This window comes from Capricornis sumatraensis, chromosome 10 (assembly GCF_032405125.1).
Source record: "Capricornis sumatraensis isolate serow.1 chromosome 10, serow.2, whole genome shotgun sequence".
Lineage (NCBI taxonomy): Eukaryota > Metazoa > Chordata > Mammalia > Artiodactyla > Bovidae > Capricornis > Capricornis sumatraensis.
The window spans coordinates 89,235,652-89,260,632 of record NC_091078.1 but is presented as its reverse complement, the minus strand read 5'-3'; the positions used below and the strand labels follow the sequence as shown (position 1 = coordinate 89,260,632).

The 24,981-nt window shown below is 36.2% G+C and overlaps 1 protein-coding gene across 1 annotated transcript; it reads right to left on the bottom strand.

Moving 5' to 3' along the window:
* Nucleotides 1-6,077: 6,077 nt before the first annotated feature.
* ARF4 (ARF GTPase 4) lies at nt 6,078-24,654 on the bottom strand. The gene is made up of 6 exons (XM_068982943.1): nt 24,303-24,654; nt 15,827-15,907; nt 15,252-15,361; nt 10,123-10,194; nt 8,612-8,737; nt 6,078-7,031 (listed from the first exon to the last, which is right to left on the bottom strand). Exons 1-6 carry the CDS (start codon nt 24,367-24,369, stop codon nt 6,945-6,947), a joined length of 543 nt encoding a protein of 180 aa, XP_068839044.1. The 5' UTR covers nt 24,370-24,654; the 3' UTR covers nt 6,078-6,944.
* Nucleotides 24,655-24,981: the final 327 nt, after the last annotated feature.

Sequence of the window (24,981 nt, the reverse complement as noted above, 5' to 3'; positions counted from 1 at the left end):
ATGAAAGTGAGAGAGGAGTGAAAAAGTTGGCTTAAAGCTCAACATTCAGAAAAACGAAGATCATGGCATCTGGTCCCATCACTTCATGGCAAATAGATGGGGAAACAGTGGAAACAGTGTCAGACTTTATTTTGGGGGGGCTCCAAAATCACTGCAGATGGTGACTGCAGCCATGAAATTAAAAGACGCTTACTCCTTGGAAGGAAAGTTATGACCAACCTAGATAGCATATTAAAAAGCAGCGACATTACTTTGCCAACAAAGGTCCGTCTAGTCAAGGCTATGGTTTTTCCAGTGGTCATGTATGGATGTGAGAGTTGGACAGTGAAGAAAGCTGAGTACCAAAGAACTGATGCTTTTGAACTGTGGTGTTGGAGAAGACTCTTGAGAGTCACTTGGACTGCAAAGAGATCCAACCAGTCCATCCTAAAGATCAGTCCTGGGTGCTCTTTGGAAGGACTGATGCTAAAGCTGAAACTCCAATACTTTGGCCACCTCATGCGAAGAGACTGATGCTGAGAGGGATTGGGAGCAGAAGGGGACACCAGAGGATGAGATGGCTGGCTGGATGCCATCACTGACTCGATGGACATGACTTTGGGTGAACTCCGGGAGTTGGTGATGGACAGGGAGGCCTGGCGTGCTGCAATTCATGGGGTCACAAAGAGTCGGACACGACTGAGCAACTGAACTGAACTAACTGAATGATGTTTCAGTCATAAACAAATCACAAGTGTATTACCCTATCAGTAATTTTTTCCCAGAGGACTCATCTTGAACTTTTTACTTACAAGCTTGTGTCAAGCAAGCAAAATCAATCTCATTTTCTTTTGAAGAAATTTGGAAAAACATTAAAAAAAAAAAAGTCTGGAGTATACATAAATTAGAAAAGAAGCCTAAGATAACCAAAAAAAAAAATTCACTTGAAAAATGTGAGCCAACTTCAGTACGTTTAGAGAATGAACTTAACTCATGTTGTCTTTTAAATGGTTTCGCCATGCTACACTGTTACCTACTGCTTTTTATTTTTTTTTACCTATTGCTTTTTAAATCCCAGTTTTGGTTCACAGTAGTAGATAGCAATGTCTAAATATCAATTCCTGAGAAACTGAGATGGCCATTGCTAAATGTAATTTACCAAATTTATAATACATAATCATTAAAAAACTATTAAAAAATCTCACTTTGAAAAGAAAACCTTAAATTCAAGGTAAGCTTTAAACACACATTAAAAAAAACAACACTGAGCTAATATGACACTAAAAATTATATGCAAAAAACTACTTTGAAAGTTGGCCATCTTCAGTGTATTGAATCATATTGAAGCCAGATGATAAAATAGTATTTTACATATAATCTTTAAAATGTAGGCCTTAAAAATACTAAATCTTTCAGCTTATTGACTGATGCCACCCTCAAAGTAACAGCAACTGCCAGCTGAATTCATTCTATGATAAAACTGTAGGTCGTTCAAAACTGATGTTAACATTGTGTTAAGCTTTTACTCACAATTTTCATTAAGAAACTTCACTAGAAAACAAGCTGAATCACTAATCTCCATCTTCTGCCCATTTTGTGTTGATTGTAGGTCAAAGGTTTTATATAATGTAATCCATTCATTGCCCAGTAACTCACTTCAATGATGTTACACTAGTGGTGTTATGTATCTCCTTAAGGTACTTATTTCTAGTTGGCATTTTTGCTGGTTTCACTTCATTTGTATTTTTTTATAATTGAACATGGTTCAATAGGTAATTGGATAGGCTTTATTTAGTTGGCTTTGTTATACTGAATGAACAGTATACATACTTCTAAAATATACTGCATTTAAACTTTATTTTTCCTGAAGTAATTTGAAGAAATAGTTTATCTATCCAGGGATAAAATTTAGAAATAACAGCACTTTTTGGCGGAAAACCAGCTTTAAGTGTGGAGTTTTAAATAATTAAGGCAAAGAATATTTCTGCTAAAGCTGTAGAATTAAGTACTGTAAATAATGTAACTATGTTACCCCTTTTCATATCATTACATACCTAAAAGAAATCTGGCTTTTTGCATCCTGGCTTGGGTCCCTTTTCTTTATCCTAAATGAAAGAATCCCACAATGCTTTGCTCTTTCAATACAAAATTGATCTTTTCCTCTTGAAGAGGTTTTCGTCACTGCATGTCAAGTCAGTCGACAAGGACTGGCTACAGAAAGAAACCTCATACTCATCAGCAGACACTCCCAACCCCCATGCCCTCTGGTCCTGGCAAGCACTTAGCTCTCAGTCTCTTTGGCTTTGCCTATTCTATACTTTCCACATAGGTGAAATAACAGGTGTCTTTTTTAACTGGCCTCACTTATTTTTAAGGTTCTTTCAAGTTGTAATATTTATCAGTACTTCACTACTTTTTATGAGGAATATTCTTTGAATGGACATAACCACGTTATCTATTCATCAGCTGATGGATATTTGGGTTGCTTCTACATCTTGGCTTCTATGAGTAATACTATACATTTGTATTCAAGTTTCTGAATGGACATGTTTTCATTTCTCTTGGACATGTATCTAGGAGTGGATCTGCTGGATCATATGAAGTGTTTTAACATTTTGAAAAACTGTCAGACTGCTATCCAAAGCAGCTGCAGCATTTTGTATTTTCACCAGCAATGCAAGAGGATTTCAATTTTTCCACATCATCACTGGTATTTTACTGTCTTTTAATTACAGCTATCCTAGTGAGTGGCATGTTATTGTGATTATTATTTGCATTTCACTAAGGGCTAATAATGCTGAGCATAATTTTATGTTTACTGGCCATTTATTTGTCGTTGGAGCCCATTTTCAAGAATTGATTTTCTACTGTTGATCATCCTTCTTTAAAAAAAAAGAAAAATCGTATCTCACCTCTCAAGGCTTATACAGAAGGCAAACCTTGCTCAGTCTGTGCTTAATATATCCCTGTTGGTAGAATGGCACTCAACTCAGCTTAAAGAGAAACACTGCCATCAAAGTACTTGGTCAGTTCAAGAGCTAGCTCTCAGCCTGCAGATGGCAGTGCTAAGCCCCAGGACACCAGTCCATTGTAACAGAAAAAGCATACCAGAACAGCACAGAAATCCCTGACAAGAAGGTACCTGCCTCCACTGTCCTTTTAAAACACACAGGCAAGGACTTCCCTGGTGACTCAGTAGCAAAGAATTCTGTCAATGCAGGAGACAAGAGTTCGTTCAATCCCTGATCCAGTAAGATCCCACATGCTGCAGAGCCAAATAAGCCCTAGGCCTCGGCACCACAACTATTGAGTCTGTGCTCTAGAGCCCAAGAGCCACAGCTGCTGATGCCGGGGCACCCCTAGAGCCCACACTGCGCAACAAGAGAAGCCACCACAACTGGAGAGCAGTCCCAGCAATGAAGACCCAGTACAGGCAAAAAAAAAAAATCCACACAGGCATCAACTAACTCATACAGCCAGCTTTTTTTTTTTCACATGAGTTCAGAGTATTGCTTCTGTTACTGATTTCTCACAATCTTTGTTACTAGAATGTAACATTTTATATAGTTTGTGGAAATAACTAAGACAAAGGGATATTTGTCCAAAAGTAACAGTGAGAAACAAACGCAGTCAAGTAACTTTCCACTGTAGTAACTTCTGTACCTAAATACAATGTCACAATGTATATGCTAAAAGGAACTTATCAAATATATGTCTGAGCTTAAATAATTCTCAGGGGTAAATTTTAACACTAAGTCCTAATCAATTATTAATGTTCATATTAATGTAGACTTTAAAGTAACATGTCTTTAATTACTTATGAGATTAAAAACGTAGAGCTAGGGAATTCCCTGGGGATCCAGTGGTTAGGACTCCCTGCTTCCTCTGCAAGAGGCATGGCTTCATCTCTGACTGGACAACTAGGATCCCACATGGTGCAGCCAAAAGCAAGCAGCACAGAAGCCAATGACGTTAGAAACAAGACGTCAACAGACAAAATCACCTACACTGAAAGCTGGTTCTTTGAAAAGATGAATAAGATTGTTAATTTTCTAGCCAGACTGAGATGGACCCATTACCTATCAGAAATGAAAGTGTGGTCATTACTTCCCAGCAAGTATCTGGAAATAATTACTACATATGAGATAATTCTGTATATACACTAAAGAAAATGAAGTCTCAGTAAAGGAGATACTGATAATCTGGAAAATTAAAATGTTCACTAAATTATTTTCCATTAAAAATACATAAGGTAAAGGGGGGAAATCCATGGAAATAAATCTGCAACAAAATAACAGTATCACCACAGAAAAGCAAGTGAATGACAGGTTAAAAGAATGTGGAATACATGGACAGAAAATGGGTCTATCCTCAACTAATGCTGCTAGCCAGCTTTTAAAGGAACCACAATTCCTCTTCAGTTTCTGTGTTAACATACTTAACAATTACTAGACAGAATACTTTATAGTCTATGGGTACAATCAACTGTTCTGTATAAGACGAGGGTCACAAAGACCTTTTTGATGGATCAACACTAAGTTTAAAATCTATGATAACAGTAAGCATTGAATATAGGTACCGATCATGTCAGTAAACCACGACAGTGAAAAGTGGTTTTGTAAGTCTGCATTGTTTTCAAAAAATGTTAGCACAGTGAAAGGCATTTTAGGGATTCTTTCAATTTACACTTCTCAATTGTTTACTCACTTCTACATGGAAAAAAAAAAAATTCTCAATTTAAAAACAAAACCAAGAAACTACCACCAAGACTGAAGAAAAACAGTTATTTCTTGGGGGTAAAAATATGCCAAGTCAGCAAGTTAATGTTTGAAAAACAAAAAGGGGACTTCCCTGACGGTCCAGTGGTTAAGACTCCACACTTCCAACGCAGGGGGTGCAGGTTCAGACTGGCCCTATTGAGAGAGCTATGATCCCAAATGCTAAGCATCACAGTCAAAAAGTAAAATAAGTAAGAATAAGCACGCAAATCTTTATAAAGCCCATTTAGTGAAAACTAGGCAATTTTACATTTCTAGTGCAGTCATTTCCAACAATGGTGTAGTAACAGCTGCCATATGCTGAAAGTAAGATTATATGGATTCTCTTTATTCTGTCTTCAGAGTTCATGAAAGCACTCTTGACTTAACTTGGTTTAGTTTTTTTAACGTAACAGTGTTAATTTAACTATGATCCCATCACTGAACCTACTGTAGTTTTGCATCTCCTAGTTGAGCCCCATAAAACCACTCACACTATTTACCCTATCCAAATTTTATTCAAGAAATAAGACCTTTCTTATTCAGAAGGAAGAAGTTAAGAAAAGTTAAATAACACAAGTTTTCCATACATTTTTCTCCCGGCAACCCGTTTGACAACTTTTCTAATTTTCACTGTCCAGTTTTTTTTTACAATTCAAAAATACACATTATTTTACAAGCATGTATTTGGTTCTGAAAGTTAAGATTCCAATACATAAATTTATCTAAGCCATTAATAATCATATAAATTCAAGGTCTATAAAATATATAAATTATAGTCAAAAACCAAGTTACTCATTGGGTTACCAAGTTGAGTTCTTAGTAACTTCATAGATTAAGTTCATGAGGTACATACCTTATGTCAAAGAATTAGTCACTTTCTGCGGAAGTTCTGAAATTTGTGACACTAAAAAAGAAAGTGCTTGTGAACTTTGTTCCCCTACATAGGAGAGGAGCATCACTAACAACCTATGTATTATGCCATGCAAACAACACTTGGATGTTTTTAAACTAATGTGAGCTGTGAAACAAATACATGCATTTATACTTTGGGGATAGTTCATTTTATTACAGCTTTTTACTCTTGATCTGACTTTAGAAATGTACAGCATCAAAATGGTATTTTATCAAAGAACACTAAATTTTTGAAGCTGCTCCCCACTCTGTTATACACATGATGAGCAACCCGTATTTTACTTCCAATTCAAACAATAAACTCAGTGGGATCTGTATGACTGTTCACAGTATGTAATAAATGCAAATCAACTCTGCTAAATAAGAAAAATCCATTTCAAACATCTTCAAGACTCAAGAAAAACAAACACCATTAAATGTTTTTATCATTTTATTAGGAATAATTCCAAATGGGTTATGAAGAAAACTTATTCATTGAGTTTGATGAGTTTTCCAAAAACTCTTAATGAAGATATGTTCACCAATAAACAATAAAACATCAGCAGAACTATCATATACTGGGCAAAGAGTCAGGCTGATACCAAAAGCAACATGCAACATAAAAAAGATATAAAGGAAGACAATCTGCTGAGGATTAAAAATCATCTCCATATGCACTCTTTACATCTAGCACAGAACTAATTATCAAATCCAAACCACACCAAGGTAAGCTTGGCTGATGGAAGCCAGGAGTCAATAACAATGAGGGGAGAAATAGAAGTTCCTCAGTGCAAGATCTGAATAGTGTTTTGGAGCATTTCCCTGGCTGGTACAAGCAGTATTAAAAAATCTTTTTGGCAAGGGGGGAAAATAAATACAAATGGAATGCTACATTTTTTTAAATCAGCAGACTGTCCCAGGAATGATAAAGGTATCATTTAAAGTAGCAAGGGGTAACTTTAAAACATTATTCGTTGTGGGCTCAAAAAAAAAAAAAAAACATTCAAAATGGATTTATTTAAAAGGTGTCACATTAGCTAAGTCCAGGCATTTAGGCTTAAGGAAAGTAAAATTAAAAGAGGACACTTTTTTTTTCCCAAGTTAAGGAGACTCTCTTTAAAACCAAGCATATTGCTAAATGGCAACATTATACTTGGTAAACAATAATTGGCAACAAAATAAGTTTAAACGCAGTAATATTCTGCCCAAACCAGTCCCAGATACTGTTTAATAACCAAGATGCAAACTAATTTTGTTGTAACAAGCCTAGACCAATTCTATCAAACATGTCCTTGGTTAGATATCCAGCTTCATTTAACGTTTTGAAAGCTCATTTGACAGCCAGTCAAGTCCCTCATACAGACCGGTTCCTTGTGTAGCACAAGTGGCTTGAACATACCACTGTAAAGAAAGGACAACAAGAAAATGCTTGATTAATATAATCAAATGTTTACCATTTCTTATTCAGAAAATCATCTTCCAGGGGAATTAGTACGTACCATAAATATATAGAAAAAAGGAAAAAAAAATACATAAAGTCATAGGAAATAAAGTTGTCAGTGAGTTAAAGTATTATTATATCTCACAAATGACTAATTTTATATCTAATAAAATATAAAAAGCATATAACTGCTGAGGATTAAAAATCATAAATCACCTGCATATGCACTCTTTACATCTAGCACAGAACTAATTAGCTATCATATCCAAACCCACCAAAGTAAGCTAGGCTGATGGAAGCTAGGAATCAATAATGGGCAGAGGAAAAGAAGTTCTGCTACTCATTCATTACATTTAACCAACTACTACTTTATCTGAATGTTCACAGAAGATTTGTATTAATAATTAATAATACCCACTTGGTCCTTGTTTCTCATAAAACTAAGTTCAGAGTAGAGGAAGCAAAATTTTCAAAGAGTAGGGATTGCTGATATTTCAGAGGCAAGCTTTTCCAAAAATTTCACTGTCTTTAGTCTCATGTACCCCAAAAGTTCCACTCTTTAAAATGTCTACAAATATTCTCTTCAGTAACTATATCAAATGTCATGAAAATTTACAAATACCAAGAAAAAGACCTAGAAAGTAATTTAATTATCTTTATGGGATGATTTATTAATTTTCTTTATTGACCATTTTATTTTGCTTAAAATAAAGACCTTCTTTTAATGTTGCAAAGTCACTTCAAGTCTACCATATGCTGCCAATTATTACTTGAACACCAAAGACCCTAATAACCTAGAAGGCTGGGAAAAAGCATGAATTCGTATCTCCTCAGCATGGAAAACTGGCATCGTTTAGTCTGTCTTATTTAAATTAGCCTGGGGCATGTTAAACAGTGAATACAGTTATTGTCATACCACAGTATTTCCCTTGTTGACAAGTTAATGAAAAACTACTGTAAAGCACAAGCTACAAAAACAGTTTGTGATATTTTTACATATAAAACAGTAGATTGTATTTTGCTAATATTTAAATAACTGATCTAAAATGATAAGCTATTGGAGAAAAAATAGGTATTTTTTATAATTCACAACTCAAAACTTGTTTAATATCATAGTTATAGTCCCTGCACAAGTTTAGTGCTACCATGAAAACAGTACCAAATAGTATTTAAAATATAGCTGATAAATATTGGAGTTTTAAAAAGAAAACCTAACCACAAAATATGTGCTGCAGAGTTATATAAAAGACAGGTTTGAAATAAAGCTTAAAGAGCTCATTTTTATATAAGCAAGAGTCTCTCATAGGTTTTTTTTTGGCTGCACTGCAAGGCATGAGGGATCTTAGTTTCCCCAACCAGGGCTTGAACCCATGCTCCCTGCAGTGAAGAGTGGCGTCGTTAACCACTGGACCGCCAGGGAAGTCCCTGTAGCTTTTAAAAAGATGTGCTCACCACCTGTTTCAAAGAGGACAAGTAAGTTATAAAAGTTCAAATACTAGCTTAAAAAATTATCCTAATAATTGAAACTCCAAATACTTACTGTTCTGTTACGAAGGGACTGAAGACCTAATTTATCTGTCATTTCGCTAATGGCCATAGCATTCGGCAAGTCCTGTTTGTTTGCAAAAAGCAGCAACACTGCATCTCGCAACTCATCTTCCTGAAGCTAAAAATAAAAACAAAGACTTTAACAACTATCAAATCAAAATTCAATTATTGAACAAACTAGGTAAAACACTGTCTTCCTACATATATACATCATTTATTCAACATTACATACATTATCAAACATCAACCAATAATCATACACCTAGAAGTAAAACAAAACTATTCTCTTAAGTAAATCATCCTACATTTCGTTAAGGTAAATCACTCATTCAGTCTTGACAGTCACCCACAGAGGATCAGGTCTAGCAAGGACAAGAAACACACATAGGAATAAACAATTATGGGAGAACTCTATGGTATTTAATTGTAAACTTATTTACATGGCGAGTCTTTCTGGACTTTTATACTTTCTGGTCAGCTGGATCAAACAATGGGAAAATAATATAGTGATTAGGGCATAGTAGTGAAAAATACTATTTCATGAAAAATACAAGAATAATACCAAATGCTGAAGCCGGCAGGAATCAAATACCGATATGAGACAAAACTCGGAAACTTATGCTAAGTACAAAGCGACAGAACCTTTTAAAAGGTTAACAAAAGACCATATGCATATGTACAGGGGAGTGTGGAGTGGAGGGAAGGTATGGGGGATTTCTTTTGGAGATGATGAAATGTTCTAAATTCAACTGTGGTAATGATTATCCAATTTTATATACTAGAAACCAGTGACTTCTATCTATCAAATGAGTGAAGTTATGGTATGTGAATTTTATCAATAAAACTTAACCAAAAAAAGATGGGAAAAAAAAAGGAAGAGTAGAAGGGGTAATATTTAACTGAGACATAAAAAGCACCAGTTACACATATACCAGCACTAGGGTTTTATAAACTTCACTCAACATTCTTAGGAGCAATGAATGATAATATTTCAGTGAGTATTTCACAAATCTAAGTCTAAAACCATGGCAAAGTTCAACCATCCCCTCCCCAGGATTTTTAACAATATGAATATATGAAAATATTAAACTAATACATGGCAAGGTCAAAATGCCACCATCAACCAAAATGCTATATCCTTTAGGTGGAATTTTTTTATCATGGTTGATATTACAAAACATTTTGAATAGGTACAGTATAGGGAAAACTGAACCCAATGACCTTGGGAACAAGGATTCCAAGGTCACAAACACTTCAAAACAGGAGATTCACTCACAGAGTATTCTACAAATTGGGCTTTCCTCCCAACTTGCTGAAGCAGTCACTCATTCATAAGTATAAATTTTCATGTGCAGTCTTAAGAACCTGTGAATATAGTTCCTCAAGGTTCTAAGCTCACTAATGTAATCAGATTACGGTAAAAATGTACTGACCACTAATATTACCACTGTCACCCAGAAAATAACGTATCTTGGAAATGATAAATTTAAGAAATATTCTCACCATTTTCTGCAGCTCTTCTGCTCCTTCCTGAATTCTTTCACGATCATTGCTATCTACCACAAAAATAAGACCCTGAAGAAAAATTGTTTAAATAAATTATGTTAAACTTAAAACACAAAATAAACATGAAACCTAAAAATATACAGGCAGCAAAACCATATGAAGAGTTAAGTGCTAGGAAGAAAGTTTTCTTACTTTAAAAAAAAAAAAAAGAAGAGAGCAATAAACACTAAAAACAGATTTGAGCACTATTTGTGATTTTTAACTTATCAGTGCTATTTCCCCCCCAAAAAAAACCCTTACTCTTTTTTCAACTACAGTAAAAAATAAATTTTATCCCTTCCCCCTGCCCTTGCAAGTTCAAGTACAGGTGAGTAATAGTAACAAAATGCCCATAAAGTGGGCACAAAAGTATAAAGGAAGGACAATCCAATTTAGGTCAAAGGACAATCCTAAAGATTCAATTTACTAACTGAATTAGCTTACTCGAAGGCATGCACAAAATGAAACTAAAAAAAGAGGAAGGAGGGCACGTCAGTACTTTTTATATAATAAGTCTTACTCTAGAATGCTGCCTGCCAGTTCCAGAATCAGGGCCAAGAAAGTTTTAAGCCAAATAAATCAAGAAAAATTCAAGAATGACTTATCAAGTAAGAAATTAACAAAAAAAAAGATAGTAACCATTCTTAAAAGATAGTCATATAATAGAATTTTATACTACAAAAAAATTAGAATTTTATACTAATTAGGAAGGAATTAGCTGAATTAAGATTCTTTCAAAAACTTTCACATGGAAAAGTATATAATTTTAAGTTAGAGAGAGGCAGGGCAGATTTGTGAAAAGCTATCCCTGTTGTACCAAGTATTATTATTCTCCCCACAACCTGACCCAGGTATTTTTAATCTTCTGTCACTTTATCACAAACTATCTTCTGCTATTATTTCTGTAAGTCATTACATTAAATCCACTGAGGGATTAATCCTCTCAGTACTATCATAAAGCTTGCTAGGTACTATGCCAGTAAGTATTTCAGACTACGGACATTAAATGACATATACTTTCTTTTGGTCTAGAAAACGTCAAGCCCATTTCCTTTATCTCTGCAGGAAATCATTTTAAACACCCTATCCTTTGAAAAAAAATTTGGTGCTTTGAGAGCCAGTGTATCATAGTGGGTAGATTTTATTTTTCTGGGCTCCAGAATCTCTGTGGTGACTGCAGCCAAAAATTAAGATGCTTGTTCTTTGGAAGAAAAGCTATGACAAACCTAGACAGCATATTAAAAGCCAGCAACATCACTTTAGTTGACAAAGGTCCATATATGGTCAAAGCTACGGTTTTTCCAGTAGTCATGTAAGGATGTGAAAGCTGATCCACAAAAGAGGCTGAGGACTGAAGAACTGATGCTTTTGAAGTGTGGTGTTGGAGAAGACTGTTGAGAGTCCCCTGGACTGCAAGGAGATCTAACCAGTCAATCCTAAAGGAAATCAGCCCTGAATATTCACTGGAAGGACTGATGCTGAAGCTGAAGCTCCAGCTCGAATACTTTGGCCATCTGATGTGAGGAGCTGACTCCGTGGAAAAGGCCCTAATGCTGAAAGATTGAGGACAGGAGGAAAAGGGGGCAACAGAAAATGAGATGGTTGGATGGCATCATAGACTCAATGGACCTAAGTCTGAGCAAACTACAGGAGATAGTGAAGGACAGGGAAGCCTGGTGTGCTGCAGTCCATGGGGTCACAAAGACTTGGACACGGCTTAGCAACTCAAACAACAATGGCATAGTGGAAAAATAAATTCAAATCTAAGCACTGGTTATTAATTATATAAATTACCTAGTCTTTGAACATGCCTCCTATTCTATAAAATAAAACACTAACAACTTTTTAAGCCTATTAAAGATGAAACATAATCACAGAGGTATAAAAGAATCTAACATTTGTATCTGGCATATCACAGGCATTTAGTAATTGTCTCCTTTTCCTCCTATCTCGAAAGTTAGTCCTTTTTAGAACCTACTTCTCTAGAAGAGGTAATGCCTCTAAAATGGATCTAATTTTATCTGGACTACTAACAATCTATTTTTATTGTTTAAAATGCAAATAACACTATGAGTCCCAACATAACCTTGAGAGGGAAGGTTATTTTAGAAATAAGTGTAAGTTATTCACTTCCTGAGACAGCACAGAATCAAGAGGGTAGAAAAATTGGATTCTAAAAATGGCTAGTCTAAGAAAAGACTACTTAAAAAGCCAAATATTTACTTATTTGTTTAGAATAGGAAAATAATTTCAATTATACAGAGAAGAGGAATTTACTGCAATAAACAATGTGTCGTGGATTGTTAATATAAGTTAGAGAAAGTATGGTTAAATGGAATAATTAGCTTCTAAAAGAACTGATCATGAGTGTTGCAAAAGATAGCTTTAAAAGGACAGTGGTGATTACATCAGGTAATCATAAAGCTTTCTCCAGCAGCCTTGAGGTCCCTGGGAAGAAGTACTTGAACTTTCAATTCTAGGGTGGTCCAGAGAGGCCAGGAATGAGTCTAATTACAAGTTAAAAGTAAATTAAATAGCAGTCTAAACAAGTCAAGGAATACGACCAGGGTTACCTTTGGTCGAGAGTTAAAGGCTTAAAAACATGGAAACAATCTCTACGTCCATCAACAGATGAAAGGATTAAAGAAGATGTAGCACACATATACAACAGAATATTACTCTGTAAAAAAGAATAAAATAATGCCATTTGCAGCAACATGGATGGACCGACAGGTCATCATATTAAGTGAAGAAAGTCAGAAAAAGAAAGACAAATACCATACGACACCACTTATATGTGGAATCTAAAATACAACATAAACGAGCGTATCTACGGAACAGGAACAGGGTCACAGACACAGAGAACAGACTTGTGGTTGATAGATGGGGGCGATGAGGGGGAACTGGGAGCCTGGAACTAACAGATGCAAACTAGTATATATAGGATGGATAAACAAGGTCTTATTGTATAGCACAGGTAACTATAGTCAATGCCTCATGGCAAACCATAATGGAAAAGAACATGTAAAAGAATATATATCTATATAACTAAGTCACTTTGCTGTACATCAGAAACTAAAACACTATAAATCAATTATACTTCAATAAAATTATAAAAATTAAATAAATTAGAAAGAATTAAAGGTTTAAGATTACCAGTTTTGTATCATACCAAATTTATCTCAAAAAAATAAATGTGTTCTCTAAAAAAATGCCTGACTTACTTTAAAACAATCCAAAAGGCAAAATATATAATAAAGGCATATCAATTAAACAATACTGTCCATATCCTAATAACTGAAGTTGAGTGATAGATATGTGGGAGTTTATTATGCTATTCTTTTCATTTGTATATATTTGAAAACTTCCACAACAAAGTTTTAAAATATAAATCATGTTAAAACATTTTCTAACCACAGCTATGTTAATGAATAGGCTTCCCTGTGGCTCAGATGGTAAAGAATCAGCGTGCAATGCCGGAGAACCAGGTCTGATCCCTGGGTCATGAAGATTCCCCCTGGAGAAGGGACTGGCAACGCACTCCAGTATTCTTATTTGGAGAAGCCCAAGGACAGAGGAGCCTGGTAGGCTACAGTGCCTGGTGTCAGAAAGAGTCAGACACAACTGGGCGACTGATACTTTCACTTTCATGTTAATGAACAGAAACACTTTTATTTTTTAATAAAAAGTATGTCAGTTACTTAACATGACGTGCTACTTAAACCTGATTGTTTCAGCCACTCACCTAGAGTATTCACTGCTACATGGTGGCAATAAACCTCACTTGTATACAATGTTATTAAGAAGTACAATCAAGAATGACATCTGCAGATCTTAAACACAGGAAGTGCTTGTAACATCACACATTACTGTTTTTTACAAACCTTTATCAACTCCAGTAGTAAACAAAAACTAATGAGAAATCCCTCATGTGGTAGAAATCACCAGAGTCGGGACCTACTTAACTGAAAATGTAAAACAAGAACCAGCTCTCCAGTCTTAAGTCATTCCAAGCTTCAGTTTCCTCATATATAAGAATTAGACTACCACAGTGGTTCTTAAGAGGGAGCAATTTTGTCTCCAGGAAATATTTTGCAATACGTGGAGACATTTCTGGTTGTTGCAACTGGACTGGGTAGGGGAGACTATGACTGGGTAGATTACAACTAGTGGATAAAGGCCAATAATGCTGCCAACCACTCTACAATGAATGCAAAGGAGAGCCCTCTCCATACTCACTAACAAAGAATTAACCACCCTGAAATGTCAAAAATGCTACTGCTGAAAAACCCAGTAACGGAGCCTAACCAGCAGCATTAAGCACCATCCCGTGAGAATTTCCTAGAAATGAAGAATCTCAAGCCTTACTCAGCCAGGTCCCACTGAACTGACCTGTATTTTAACAAATAGCCAGGTGATTCATATGCAGATTAAAATTTGAGAAACACTACTCATGTCTAGTTTATGTTGCCACAGATTCTGATTCAAGTGGCCAGGTATTATGCTCAGGTTTTTGAGGCTTTTAATACTCTCCAGGTGACTTTAATACGCAGTCAAATTGGAGAATTCCTGCTCCATACGATCACTAAAGTCTCTTCCAGGTCAGTATTATACATACTACATGATAATACAAAAATACCTCACAAATCAACAGAGAAGCTCTAATTTAATTTTTTCCTCATGTATTTTAATAAACTCTTCACTGAGTTAAATTAAGAACTATTAATCACAGTACATTCATTAAAAACTACAACGACAGAAAGCTATACTTTTAGAAGATCTTACTTCTAAGATTCTACACTAAGATGAAACCAACAGAACTACTGATAAGACATCTAATTCAATCTTGAGAGCCATCCCAATCCACCTTCCAAAATATCACTATGATAATTATTTAACTTTTCTACCCTAGGTAATTTAGTCTACAAAGGCACAAAGGAGAGAGTCCACTGAAGAACATGGAAGTACTGATAAGAAGAATGCCAACTCACAGAGTGAACACGAATATCCAAGTAAACAGTATATATTAAACTTTACAACATGAAACATAAAGAGAAGTTATAAAATGTATAGCATTCCTTACTTACCTGGGTATTTTGAAAGTAATGCCTCCAGAGAGGCCTAATTTTATCTTGACCACCAACATCCCATACTGTGAAACAAATGTTCTTATATTCTACTGTTTCCACATTAAAACCTATATAGGAGAAAGAAAGAAAGAAAGAAAAGACCATTTTGCACATTTTGTCATTCAGAAAAACAACCCCTTTGATTGGGGAATTCCCCCCCGAATTGGTTTTTTTTTTTAAGTCCTAATACATAATCAACAAAGGTTAAAAACCAAGACAGTTACAATGATGCATATATGTTATTAATGGTACATTTGTCCAAACCCACACAATGTACCAAACCTTAAGTATAGGGACTTCGGATGACTACGATGTGTTAATGTATGTTTATTAATTGATAAAATAAGTAATATTGATGATGGAGAGGGCTATGCATGTGCAGGGGAAGAGGACATATGGGAAATCTCTGTAGTTTCCTTTCAATTTTTCTGTGAGCCAAAAACTACTCTTAAAAAAAGTCAAAATTAAACTGTATTCTATTTCACTTTATAATACATTATTATGATATAAATAAAAATCACTGTAAACCTTACCAATGGTAGGAATGGTGGTGACTATCTCCCCTAACTTCAGTTTATACAGAATGGTCGTCTTGCCAGCAGCATCCAATCCAACTAGAAAAAGACATTACAGATTTTAAATCTAGACCAAAAGGACACACTAAGAAACAATTTTACAACAAATTTTTAGTTTGAAAACAAAAGTTGACTGGTCAAGGCACTAATGAGTTAGAAATGAAATCACCTCATTTCTAGCTCCCAAAGACTACACTTCCTAAAAAAGCCATTTCTGTTTTCCTTTCTAGACCTAGAGAGACAGCATGGGATCCCTTAAGGAAAGAGGTTAGAGAAATTAGCTATAAAATAAAGGGACCTGATCAAGTAATCTAAGATCTCTTTCAAGTCCTCATCAATTCTATGAAATACTACCATTTAAAAAAACACAAATTAGAAATGGGATCAAAGAACACGTAAGAACAAATTAAGAGCAATCTTTACGATTGACAGTCAATTCCCTTTAATATACCAAGAAAATTTTAAGTAACGGTCTTAATGTTAGAGGAAAAACTGTATATAATTATGCCCTTCTTAAATTATAAAGATGAAGCCAACTTTACCTGGATCTTAATCCATTTCAACATCAAATGTGCAGAAGTTTTACAAAAGACTGGTTAATTTGGGTTGTGAAAACTGCCCTGTCATACTCATCTCCAATGAAGTAATGCCTAAATTCTTAAAATTCCTTTGAGGCAGGTGGATATAAGTAGGGAGGAATGTACTTGCTTCTGAGAAAACCATCAATCTTTGAAAATCTGCACATACTACATACTTGCTAAAGCCTTCAAAAATGGAAGGTCAATACCTAATAACCTCATTGAATGGATTATTCATCTAAGGAATCACATTTGGTTGCCTACATTAACACTATCACAGATTTTAAAATCAATTCAACTAAGTATTGACTTAAGTAAGGATATTTACTTCAGAGCATGACTTTAACAAAGGAAACCCATGCTGTTAAAAAAAAAAAAAACTGAAAATCACCTCACTTATATAATTTACATTCCTGTGCAAGTAGTTTAACTTTTATCAGTTAGTCCTAAATGAAATCAAAGACTAGAGTAGGCTATTCAAATTCCTTCTACCTATATAACAATCCTATCTGCTCTGTATCCTACAATGGGGAGAGCTTTAAGATCTCCCTGGAATTGCAAGGCAATTATACTCCCCCCAAACTAATATTTTATTATTTTATTAATAAAATATAATAAAATTTTAAAAAGAAAAAAGAGCTAGAGGAAAGTATGAGAAAACTATTAAAAACAATCAAACAGAAACTCTGGAGTTAAAAAGTACAATACTGAAATGGAAAAACACCACTAGAAGAGTTCAACAGTATATCTGAGCTGGTAGAAAAAGGAATCAATGAGCTTTGAGATAGGTCAACTGAGACTATTCACACTGAGGAAAAGGAAAAAAAATAATGAAGTAAACAGAGTATCAGAGACCAGAGGGACACCATCAGGGATACCAAAACATGCATAATGAGAGCCCCAGAAAAGGAAAGAGACAGAAAGAACATCTGAAGAAACAGTGACTGAAAACTTCCCAAAGTTAATGAAAAACTCTAATCTACACATCCCAAAAGCCAAAAAACTCGAAGTAGGATGAACTACAAAAAAAATTAACACTTAGATTAAGTGCTGAAAACTAAAGAAAGAACCCTGAAAGCAGCAGGAGAGAAAATGATTCATCATGTACAGAAGACTCTCAATTAGATTAAATGCTGACTTCTCATCAGACACTATGGAAGCCAGAAGGCAGCAGGATGTTATATTCAAAGTAATGGAAGAAAGAACATCCATCAAGACTCCTACGTCCAGCAAATCTATCCTTCAAAAATGAGAAAGTAAGAAGTTTCTAAATAAAAACTAAGAGAATTTGTTACTAGCAAACCTATCCTACAAAAAAATACTAAAAGGAGTTTCAAACTTAAGTGAAAGGACTCTAAATAATAATGTGAATCCATATGGAGAAATAAAGAGCACTGGTAGAAGATAAATAAAAGAAAGGGTTTGAACCGGGGCCTCCCACACTGCAGATAGATTCTTTACCATCTGAGCCACCAGGGAAGCCAGGTAAAAGATAACTACATATTAAATAAAAGGCAGTTTTAAAAAAAGATCTCCATGGAGATGCAGACATTTTATGCTGTCTTACTCCTGTATCCTCTAATCAATCTTTTCCCCACTTCTTCATAATAAAACTGTTTATTCTATCCAAAATATTATGGCACTTAAAGTGAACAGCCACACTCTAAGCCCTCACTTATGGGCATAAGAAAAACAAACCATTACCAGGAACTGCTTTATTCTCACCTAGGGATGGATCAAACCCGTGTTACTCCGCAGAGCAAGTGCGGAGTCTTAACCACTGGACTACCAGGGAAGCCCGTTTTATTTTTTAACTATGGAACAGTAGCAAACATATCAGAAAACATAATTTTAAAAGATACACAAGGAAACAAAAGCAGCTACCTTAGAGGTTAGCATTTTCAATAAAAATACAGAGGACGAAAGGGTGAACAACAGGATCTTTTCATTGTTGGAAAAAGCTTTAAGTATCTTGAGTCTAAATCCTCTTCAGGCAGTTTTTATCAAATTTTAAAATAAAGCAAAATTCACCTTTAACTAAGTCCAAATATCATTAGCCCAAGTCAGAACTGAAACTGAAATGCTGATTAGAAAAAACACTTGTGGGGAGACTCCCTAATGGTCCAGTGGTTAAGAATCCGCCTCCCAACCCAGGGGACACAGGTTTGATCCCTGGTCCAGGAACTAAGATCCAGCATGCCAGAGGGCAACTAAAATCGTGCACCACAACTACTGAGCCCATGTTCTGCAACAAGCAGCCACCGCAATGTGCACCGCAACTAGAGAGGAGCCCCCACTTACAACTAGAGAAAGCCCATGGGCAGCAATGAATACCCAGCACAGGCAAAAATTAATTAATAAAAAAATTTTTTTAATCTGTGTTTAGTTTGGAGAACTTATGTACACACCTGTCATCACTGGAGGTCCAACTGGACTTCAAATCTTAGTTTGAAAACAATGTAAGTCCAACAATATTGATAAGGAATGAAAGAAATCCAGGATAAATAATGATTACATAACTACTTTAGGTTATACAAACGCATTCAGGTAATTAAACTTTTCTTTAAATGACAATTTATACCTGTTTGTATGCATGATTAATATCTTTCTACTCTATACAGAGTATGGAACTTTTTTACACAATAAACATGTACTGATTTCATTAAAAGGAAAATATTCCCCAAATAATGTCTTTCCTTTATTAGAAACTGTTGAGACCAGTGAAAACTCATCAGGACGACTGCTTTAGAGACTTAATATTTTATATGTTTATTTAAATTGATACAAAACAGTGTATCCATAAAGTTTTTTTAAGCATCTGGAAGCTATTTTTAAAATTTTAAAACAAGAGTTAAGTGGCTCACAGCCACATACAAGACTCTAAAATCACAAAGATTATCTTTTTTGAGTTGCATCTAAAATAAGTGTTGTATAAATGCAAGCTCTAAGTTTTGAGGTATATTTATCATGAAGTTTAAGATGCACAAATGTACATCATCGCTTATTATATAGTTCTATATTCAAAAAAATGTTGGTGTAACAATTCTGTGCCACTTTAGTGATTTCTTAAGTACGTATTTTCTTAATGTTGTAATATTTGGCAATGAGATTTCTCCACGAAATGAAGCTATAACCAATCCTCAACTAGCCAAGATAAGACTCTAATCTGTACAGTCCAGTAATGTCCTCCCCCCTCCCTCTCTCCCTCATAAACAAGTCACTGTTTTGAAAGATATACTGGAATTATTTGTTCTCCTTGACTGGACCTACACTTCGACGGAACAGTCAAAAGCAGCAAAACTGTCCCCCAAATCTTTTGGCAATCATTTGAAATACTTACATTTTAAGTTAAAGAAAATAGATTACAATTACCTCAACTTGGGAAAAAACCAAATGCAAAGAAGAAAAAAGACTGAAAAGATACAAGTATATTTTCAGTAAGTAAAGTTCCAGTTAGGATATTTTTCTTCATGTTTTGTTTATCTTTCAGATTTTCTACAAGGAAGCTTGAAATAAAACTTCATAATAATTTTTAAATAATTAAAAATCAAGTCCTTATTGTGTTCCAAACACAATACCAGGTGACTGCATACATTTTGTAATTTAACCCTCACAATAACTCTCCATTTTTTAGATGCAAAATCTGAAATTCAGAAATGTTCTCAGAATCACAGGAGTAGTAACACAGATTTTAAAACACAAGATCTTTTCAAGAAACTAGATCCATATATAGCTGCAGAAGTGTGAAAAGGTGTAGCTGCTTTGAAAAACTTTGTCAGTTCCTCAATATGTAAAACATAATTAAGAATGACCCAACAATCCCATTCCTTGCTAATTTACCCACAAGAATTAAAAATATATGCTTCCACAAAAACTGCATGAATGTTCATAGTAGCATAATCTGTAAGAACCGAAATGTAAAAACAACTACATTTCCATCAACTGATGAATGAATGATAAACAAACTGTGGACTATATCCATACAACGGAATTACTATTGCGCCATAAAAAGCAATGGAGTACTGATTCAGGCTATAATGTGTCAGTATCATGAATCTTGGAAACATGAAAAAAGTCAGACACTAAAGGCAACATATATCCTGAACAAACCAGACCACAGCAACAGAAAGCAGAAAAATGGTTTGTTGCAAGAGGGAGCAGTGAGGAGCAGGAGTGACTGCTAAAGTGGTGGCGTGTCTCTTTAGGCTGATGAAATGTTCTAGAATTAACCCAGTGGTAGGAGTTCCCTGGTGGCCTAACGGTTAAGATTTTGGGCTTTCACTGCAATGGACCAGGTTAGATCCCCTCTCAGAGAATTAAGATCCCACAGCCACCAAAAAGAAAAAAAAAGATGGTGTTAATGGTTACACAACTTTGTGAATATACTAAAAATCACTGAATTACACACTTTAAATGAGTATTATGTGAACTACATCTCATTTTTTTTTCATTAAAAACAATCTTAGGTCTGATGCCAGAGTATTCATATATCAACATTCTTCCCTCAGGTTTGCTTGGTGGACCCAAGGTACATTAACATTTTATCTAATTCCTCAGAGGTTCAGGTATCAAAACTGACACTGATGCTAACAGGTGTATAGGAAAATAATAATGAGCTTGGGTTTTGGTTCTACCCAACAGCTGAGGGATGTCAGCACTTTGATTACTGTGCTATTAATTAATAGCAAATTATCAGTCTCTGATACAAATACCTCATAGTAACACATGAGGGTGCACCTAAGGGTGGCTTCATCAACTTCTAATGGCATAAAGCTAAGGATTTTTGCCTCTTTTATCACTTCCCTCTATCATATAACTAACCAGAAGGCCTCTCCCCTTTTTTAAAGGCTGACAATTATGCTTTCAGTTAATGACCTAAGGAAAAGGTCATAATAAACTAAGTCAAAAAGAACACAAGGCTATATACCACAACTACAATTCTGGAGAAACAAAAACTTCCTCTTTAAGGCTAAGAGTAAATATAACAAATATAGTGGAATGGTAGAATTATAAGATATCAATTATTCTTTTTCACATCTTCTAAATTTAACAAAAAGGACATTATTTTTAGAATCAAGACCAAAAGTTAGATAGTAAATATATGGTCCAAAAAAGCTAATCACATGTAAAATAACACAAATCTACACTGGGTTAGCAATTTTTTTGAAAGCCAACACTTTTCCAGCTTTTCAACAGGCAACAACTTTCACGTTTAAAGAAAGTAGAATTAATAACTCCTCTACATAACATATTGTTTTCAAATATAAACATTTAGGGAGTCATTTACCAAAATTACATCTCATCACAAATTAAAATACGGAGATCATACAGAAAACAGGATAATAAAGGAACTACATGAAAAATCTGAAGTGGTAACTGACTTCGAATTTAAGCTTAATAATAATCATTCACATGTGATTTTCCCTTTGGAGAAAAATTAAATAATTTCTATCAATCTATAGTTTGATGTTACATTCGATACACTGTGCTAGTTTTAATTAGTTAACATAAAGTGCAACTTCAAACATCTTTTTTAATTACTTTAGCTTTCAGGAAAGCATATGTACGAATAAAATGTAAAACTCCACAGTAATTTGGCAAACCAGATTTATTAGCTAACTGCTATCTTTCAATAATACTTTAAAATGGTAAAATCTGAAAAAGTCACTGACTCAAGAAAGCATGAATTTTATCTAAGCCATATAAAGGAAAAGGAAGAACACATGCCTGGCAGAGAACATTAATAGTGGAAAAATAGTCTTTAATTGGTAATTCTAAACTTGGATGGGGCAGACACATTAAGATTATTTATGCTATCACTCATAAAGCTAGATATAAAAATCTAAGAGTAATCAAATTTCCAAATCACCTACTTCACTATCCATACACATACTCCCCATATGGTTAATGCTTCATTTGATGAGTTACCATAAAAGGTGACCTTGTGATTTCACTGTACTTAATCAAGGAAACCTAATTATCCTGAATTAAAGTGCAAAACAAGAATAGCAAACCTGACTAATAGAAAATTTAACATGGAATGATTTAAATGATTTCAAATCATGACTTCTATTCCCTGCACAAATGCACAAAGTTATTTTTCTTCTTCCACTTTCTTTCATTTCTGGGGCATAAGGAGGAGAAATGCTTCCCTAATACATATCAATATTTGAAAGTGCTCAGACCATACATAATTCTACCTTTCTTTTCTGAAACTTTCAGCCATTACAAAAGACTAAAGAAAAGAAAAACAACAATTTACAAGAAATCTTAAGTAAAATATTATATACTATATTTCAAATATAACCCACTACACTTTCCCAGAACAGAAACACCCACTAGGTAATCTCTTTAAAGAACACGCTGGAAATTCATTTATGACAGTCCAAAGGTCTCCCATTGACTTCAAATACTTCGTACTGTCGATTTTCAGGTACTTTTAAAGCTCAAACATTATGCTTACCCTCCTAAAAATAATTCTTTTTCATAACTGAAATCTGATAAACTTTGAAAGAGAAAACACGTTCATTTATCTCTGCGAATGAATTATCAACAATTGTTTCAGGGATTGTGAGTAAACTGGAATTTGAGTTAAGTGAAGAAAGAACCAAAATGTGCATACCCTTAACCGTTGTGTATCTTGAACCTTGCTTCCGGGAACTTTCAAATAAAACCTCCCCCTTCTCCACTTCTCTAGAAAACAAGCTAATGATCCAACAAAACTCAACGTTTAAATTAAGCGAGGCTCCTCATAGCATTATTTAGGTTCACAGACCTAAGTTGTGATGTAAAAACTACTCACAGTACCATCGGGGAGACGCTGCTTACATCACTCAAGTGACAAGCCCATTCTCCCTCGGCAGAGCAAAACACCGACCCTAAAGAGCAATTTTTTAAAAGCCCACCTTCCAAAAGATTTTTAAAAAACACTCGTGTAATTACTACTTAACAAGGTCTCCCTAATATTATGCGGCATGATGTTCACTTACTGAAAACTTGTCACCAGCTTTAAAAAAAAGTTTCTAAGCCTTCTCCCCGCCCCTCCACCCACCCATTAAACTTTAGCCAGCTGAATAAAAATTACGTACTTTGAAAACTCTCTGGTAAATTAAATATATTTAGCCCTTGAGACTGGCCAAAAGAAACTTTCATGATAATCTCAAATTTTCAAGGACATTAATAAAGAAAAGAATATGTGTATATATATATATGAGGCGGAATCCAGAGCGAAGCAAAGTTTAGCGGAGAGACAGCGCGCTGAGGATTCCGGACTCCACGGAAAGCTAGGTGCTCCTGGGCCACCGCACTGGGCCTGGCCACTTCCTGCCCGGGCCGGCTCAGGGCAGTTGGCGACTGCTCGCTCACACAGTGTTGGGAGTGTGCAGAGTGTGTACACGGGGCGGAAAGGGGGGAGGAGGAAGGTTGGAGTCGCCGGGCCTCCCCCTCCCTCCCGACCGCTGCCCACACCCGGGAAGAAAGGAGCCAGATCGCTCTCTCAGAATGGGCTTCGCCAGCCTCTTCCGGGCTCGGAAGATCCGAGAGTTCGCTACCCTCACATCTCCGCCCAACTGTGTCGGGCTTTCAATAAGACAAGCAAAAAATTGCCAAACTCAGAAGGAGGAAACCTTGCCCACGGCCCACTTCCAACCTCTCCCACACATCTGCGACGGCCGCCCACCCTTCACCCCATTGTTCCCCTTTAGGAATTCCTCCCGACCCCCAGCTCGCCGCCCCTCCCCCACCGCAGCGGACTGGGGAAAAAAAAAACACCAAAAAACAGGCCCCGAGGCCACCCCGAGCTTAGAGACCCGTCCGCCCCACCCGGGCCTGGTCTCTTTTCTCAGGCCCTTACTCACCCATCAAAATGCGCATCTGCTTCTTGCCGAAGAGGCGGGAGAAGAGGGAGGAGATGGTGAGGCCCATGGCGGTAGTGGCACTTGCAATGGGCAGGAGCAAAAGGGGTTTGGGGCGTCCCCGGGCCTTCTCCTTTTACGTTCCCAGAAAACTCGGCGAGGAAAGAGCTGCTGAGGATGAAAGACGGCTGCGGGGACGGTTCGCTAGCCGGCGTGTCCGAAAAAGCTCCCGGACAGCGGGATGAGGACCTGCTCCACGACTGGCGGGGCAGCTCCGGCTCCGACGTTAAATCTTCGGCTGTGCCACGTCACGAGGCAGCCGCGGCAACTACGGCAGCGGCCCGGCCCCTCCAACGCGGACAGATTCGCGTCACCGCCGCCCCATCCCCCTGCGCTTCCGGCGCTTCCCGAACCACTGCGCCTGCGCAGGAGAGAGATTGGCCCATCTTCGCTGACGTGCGCCTCTGGCCGGCGTAGCCCCCGGACGTGGCTCCTGGAGCTGGGCGAGGCCAGTTAGCCTCCGTGTACTGGAGGACGGACACAGTCCCACAATGCCTTGCTGCGTCACGTCTAATCAGACTCAAGGAGAGACGTTTCGGCCCAGAGAAATGCATCCTGGAGGTTGTATTCCTTCCTTCCGTAAAGGCGGGCTGTGCAGTATGGGTTAGGTAGTGAACATCGT